This window comes from Micropterus dolomieu, linkage group LG07, assembly GCF_021292245.1.
Source record: "Micropterus dolomieu isolate WLL.071019.BEF.003 ecotype Adirondacks linkage group LG07, ASM2129224v1, whole genome shotgun sequence".
Classification (NCBI taxonomy): domain Eukaryota; kingdom Metazoa; phylum Chordata; class Actinopteri; order Centrarchiformes; family Centrarchidae; genus Micropterus; species Micropterus dolomieu.
In genome coordinates this window covers 1628240-1633955 of record NC_060156.1, presented here as the reverse complement: position 1 = coordinate 1633955, position 5716 = coordinate 1628240, and the positions used below count along the sequence as shown (strand labels likewise).

At 46.3% G+C, this 5716-nt stretch overlaps 1 protein-coding gene across 1 annotated transcript; it reads left to right on the top strand.

The window, feature by feature from the left end:
- Positions 1–4765: 4765 nt before the first annotated feature.
- On the top strand, positions 4766–5716 carry LOC123974023 (olfactory receptor 51L1-like). Its single transcript, XM_046054443.1, has one exon. It carries the CDS (start codon positions 4766–4768, stop codon positions 5714–5716), a length of 951 nt encoding a protein of 316 aa, XP_045910399.1.

The window sequence follows — 5716 nt, the reverse complement described above, 5'->3', positions numbered from 1 at the left end:
ACAGCACAAAATCAAGGCACAAGCCGGCCCAGGGTGGGCGGAGGGAGGACAGGAGGAGGGCAAGTCGAGCCAGGGTGGGCGGAGGGAGGACAGGAGGAGGGCCAGACCAGGAACTCTCAGGAGGGTGGCCAGAGGGCAAGGCAAGGGGGCGACAGAGTTCGGGAGATCGCACAAGCAGGCCAAGGGGACAAAACAGTCCGGGGGAACCACCCAACAGGCAGATCATGCCCAGGAAACAGGGCAGGTAAGGCACTTGGCCTAACATGCAGGGCAGGGCAGAGGGGCAGAACAGTTCAGGAGGTCATCCCGGGGGACGACCCGACAGGCCGAGCAAATCAGGGGGAAAACACAGTTCAGGAGGCCGTCCCGGGTGGCCAGAGGTGAACAAAAGTTCAGGAGGCAGACCCGGAGGTCGACCGAGTAGACTAGGAGGGCAAAACAGTTCAGGTGGGCGTCCCGTGGGACGACCCATGAGGCCGGGCAGAACAGGGGGGCCACAGAGTTCGGGAGGCCATGCCGGAGGTCGACCCAACAGGCCGGGCAGAACAGGGGGGCCACAGAGTTCAGGAGGCCGTGCCGGAGGTCGACCCAACAGGCCGGGCAGAACAGGGGGGCCACAGAGTTCGGGAGGTTGGCAGGACGGCCAACAGTGAGGCAGCAAACCCACTGGGGGCCGAGCAGGAGGCCGACGGCAAGACCTCTTCGGAGGTCGGCACCAAAAGCTTGGGTGCTCTGGAGGCACAGCTGGGCTGAGGACCACCGGCGAGACAGCTGGGCTGAGGACCATGGACCGGACACGAGGAGCTGGAGTCGGCCTGACCACCGACTGGACAGCTGGGCTGGGGACCATGGACCGGACACGAGGAGCTGGAGTCGGCCTGACCACCGACTGGACAGCTGGGCTGGGGACCATGAACAGGCTTACTTAGGTATTGGAGTAATGACACTTTTTTCAGAGGGTGGTGGGGGGGTGTTTGTCCAGTAACTGCTGGAAAATTGGCACCATGCAGGGGTCAATTCCTCAGCAGAAAGACCGAAATCCCATCTGAGCCTGTAGACTTATTCGTGGACACCTGTCAAAACAATGATCTGACCTTGTGGTGTTCCACTGTCAGTCTGAAAAGGGGGTCACATGAGATGGATGCTAGCATGGTGTTGCAGTCTGAAGAAAATTCCTGGGTCTCAAATCTGATGAAGAAATCATTCAGCAGTTCATTGGCTTCATGTTGGCCATTGCCTTTATGGAATCCCAAGTGATGCTCCAAGACATCCTTTTGCCGCCTCTTAGCTCCATCTGTACTACTATCAACTGCATGCGATCGCAATTTCTAAAGGCATCCTTTTTCATGTTTGTTTTGTTCAATGACAAAGCATTCTGATTCTGAAAGAAGGATCTGTCTGTACAGGTAAAACATGCTTTCAGTGTCTCTGTAGACCACACCATGGTTTGAGTTGTGGTTTACTGCTTTTGAGGACAGACTTGTATGTGGAAATTAGATGAACTGTACTGTGGTCGGAATTAGCCAGTGGCTCAAGCTGTAATCCTGCTGAGTGGAACGTATATGCAGAAAGTTTAAACTCCCTTGGAGGATAAAATGGTCTCATGCTCACACGGAGAAGTTCTGCATCAGGGTTACAGACTAGCTCACTAACTGTAAACTGTATGCACCAGTTGTTATTCACAAACAAGCACACGCCCATGCCTCTGTCCTTCCCTAAAGTTTCACATCTGTCCACTCGGATGACGGAAAATCTCTCATGGTCAACCAAAGAGTTGGGGATATCTTTATGGAGTCAGGTTTCTGTCAGCACCATTATACTCTGTTCTCAATACTCAGAACATATCCTGGTGTTGAAGAATAGTTCCTCCATTTTGCCATGGAGCGATCTGCCATTGCAAAGTATTGTGGAGGGCAATGAAGTTTGGTTCCTGTCATGCTCTTGGGTTTTTGTGTGGTATTTGTCTGTTATTTTGATTATGTCCATTCCTGTTTTACTGTTAATTGATCATTGCCTCCTGGTTCTCTGTATTTGGTTTCACATGTCCTTGTGTATTGTTGCTAGCTTTACTTCCTGTTTTATTTTGTAGTGATCAGTTTCATGTGTTTTTTGTCTAGCTTTGTTTCCTGTCTGCTTGATTGCTTATGTGTCTCACCTGTGTTAATTGCCCTGCCTGCTTGTGTGTAAATATGTCCCCCAGTTCTGTTTAGTCCTCGTGGGGTCGTCGTCTTTTGTTGAGTGTTCTGCCTCATGCTCTGTTTCCTGGATTATTCCCTATATTTTGGATTGTTTCTGCCCATTTGATTTACCTTTTATTGGACTGTTGGATTATTTCTTTGTGTCATCTGCCTTGTTTGGACTTCAGCTTCAGTGTAAGCCTGAGTTTTTGTTTTTTTTAACTGTTTTAAAATTCCACCAACTGAACCCGCTTTGCTCTGGGTCCCTACGTGTTGTGGTGGCAGCCCGGTTGACGGTGAGTGTCCTGGTTTTTTCTCCTTTTTATCAGTTTTTCTACTTTTTCCTTGGTTTTCTGTTCGCTGCCTGCCTCCCTGTGTTTTCTCCCGTGTGTGTGTGTGCTTGCGCGCGCTCTCTCTCTGCCTCTGCCTCTGCCTCTGCCTCTGCCTCTGCTCCTGAGCCCTGCCAACTACCTGCACCTCATGCCTGCCTGTATTTCAACCCCGGTTCTCCGCACCATCCTCGCTTGATCGTCGTTGCTCCATACCCGGTGCCACTTCCGTGTTCAGGCTTTCATGTTTCTTGTTTTTCCACATTTTCCCTGTGCCTTGTCACTGCCATCCCTAACCATGTCTCCCTGCCTGTTTCCCTCCCAGGTAAACTCACCCTCGTCCTCCCTTCAGTCAGCTGGGCTCATCCCCCGGCCCTCTCCTCCTCGGACTTCCCTCACGGCGTTCTCCCACCGCTCCTCGCTTCCTGTCTCCTTGGTTCATCATGCCTGTGCTTCCCCGACATCTACCTCTTCCTCCCCTCCAGTCCCTCTACCCCTTTCTCCCTCAATAAACCTCCTTCCCTCCAAACGTTGCATTTGGGTCCTCTCTGTCCCCACACCACACAACCTCGTAACACCTACGTCTGACTTCCTGCCTCAGCACTCAGCTTTTCTGATAGTTCCTCTTCTCCGTTGGCGCCTGTGCTGTTTGGGTTGAAATTTCACTGCTTCGGGCAGGTCTATGGTAGAGGTGAACCCAGTGGAGTGAGGTGGTCAGAGACAGCACCTGTGCCTCTCTGGTGTTGGCTGCACCACAGATGAGCAGACGCACAAGCAGTTAAAACTCTACACTGGCATACTAAAAATCAATATAAAGAATAAAACACAAGTTGAATATAGCAGCACAGTGTGGGTTGCAGCAGAGCAAGTGCTGATCCAAGCTTTTGAATCATGTATTTGCGCACTGTTCTCTTCATGGCCATTAGTTAATTAGATTTATTGTATTGAAGTTATTTTGCACTTTACATGGGGTACTTTTTCACACTATACTACAGTCTTGATAAATACATAATACTGTAAGATTAATACCTCTATGAATACCTTGCAGTTAATGCCATTTTAACATTGTCAACACTAAGCATTAAGTAAAATAGCGTTTTAGGGGTGGTCAGTCAGTTTTACTTTGAGTGTTTCAGTGAGTTTAATTAGCAGTAAAAGAAGTGCAGCCCATCATGTTGTTAGAACCAGCTACAGTAAGACGTTTTAATCCTTATGCATTGTATTTGTACCTCTATGAATAAGTGACAGTATCTACTATGTGGCAGGGCCCCCACAGTTATCTGCTTAGTCCTCCCAGATGTAGAGATGGACCTGCCTTCAAAGTTAAGCACACCTACAAGTTGGTCAGCACTGGAAAAAAACATACATGCATTACAGGTAACTTCAGGTGAGAGAGGCTTTACCTCCCTTTGGACTGTACACGTTGCTGCTCGCATCCTAGCAGCAGAACAAGATAAAGGTTCCACAGCTGCTTCTGTGTGGATCATTACAGGGTAGAGGTTCATCAGTTGTAGCTCTCATTTAACAAGCTGAATAACAAAGATTGTTTTGAGCAAGCTTTTATTATGACTTGGTTAAACCTTGAAACTTGGCATGTAGTTCTTTGATGTTTATAGTAGTAGTTTTGTAGCTATTACAGAACAAACAACAGGACATATTCTCTGTCCTGTGGGTTTTTTCAATAGGTATCTAGATTGTCTGCTTGATTGTCAATGCACAGAGATTATCATGCATTATTATCAACACTATTAATTAGTCTTGAGAAAAGATGTGTTGAATGTTACTACTGCATCCTATCAAGCGTCTGGAAGCATTAATTCATCAATGTCGGATTTAATTTTACAATTTTATTGTTAAAATGTGTCATCTTCTTCTTTCCTCATGCCAAGGGTAAATAGTTGCTCCTGAATTTGTTTGATCTGTTATTCATATGCAAACTTTGACAAGCAAGCTCAGTGATAAACAGTAAATATAAACATACAGTATATGTATATTAGCTGGTTTTGCATGGGCTACATTTTAACTTTGGATGGAAGTATTTGTACACACTTTTTTATTTAAATATGGCAAGTAAGGAAAGGATAATTTGATTCTCACTTCTGTTTTACTTTCCTAATATGTCTTTTACTGTATATTGCCCGGGACAAGTTTAACCCTTTATTTGTCTCAGTAAGACTTTCTTGTTCAATGCAGTTTTACCTCTTCTCCTTCACTTCTTTGTATCCATCTCTGTTTTTGCTTCTCTGTTGTGCAGACACAATGAGCAATAACAGCTTTACTCCTGAGTATTTTCAGCTGACTCTGTTTACAGACTCTGGGCCCCTCAGATATCTGTTCTTCTGTCTGTGTCTGTTGATCTACATGACTATAATCTCTGCTAACGTTGTCATTATTCTGACAGTCTGCCTGGAGAAGTCTCTGCATCAACCCATGTACATGTTTCTCTCCTGTCTGTGTTTAAACTCTCTGTACGGCTCAGCCGGCTTCTTCCCCAGGTTCCTGATGGACATTCTGTCTGACACTCATTTGATCTCACGTGCATCTTGTTTCATTCAGATGTATGTTATTTACACCTATGCATCATGTGAACTGACCATCCTCAGCATCATGGCCTATGATAGATTTGTTGCTATTTGCCAGCCTTTACACTATCACAGCAAAATGACCTTTAGGATGGTGAGACATCTTCTGATTTTTGCTCTGCTCTACCCTGCATTTGCTATTGCCGTTTGTCTTTATCTTACTGTTCGATTGCCTCTGTGTGGAAATAAACTGCACAGGCTTTTCTGTTCAAACTGGCCTGTGGTTCGGCTCTCCTGTGTGGATCCAACTCTGAATAATATTGTAGGTCAGTTTGTTTTGATAACAATCACCTTCACCCCTCTGTTCTTTGTCCTGTACACCTATCTACGGATTCTGCTTGTGTGCAGGAGAAGCTCGTCTGAATTCAGAGGAAAGGCGTTACAAACCTGTCTGCCCCACATAGTGACATTTGTGACCTATTCGTTCTCTCTCTTCTGTGACCTGTCACTGACTCGATTAGAAACTGATAAAATGAATCCAATCATCACAGTTGTTTTATCTTTAGAGTATTTGATCATTCCCCCCATTAATAACCCTCTAGTTTATGGCCTGAATCTGCCTCAAATCAAAGGAGTGATTTTTAGATTTCTGAAGATACACAAAATGGGTCCTGCTGATAAAATGTAA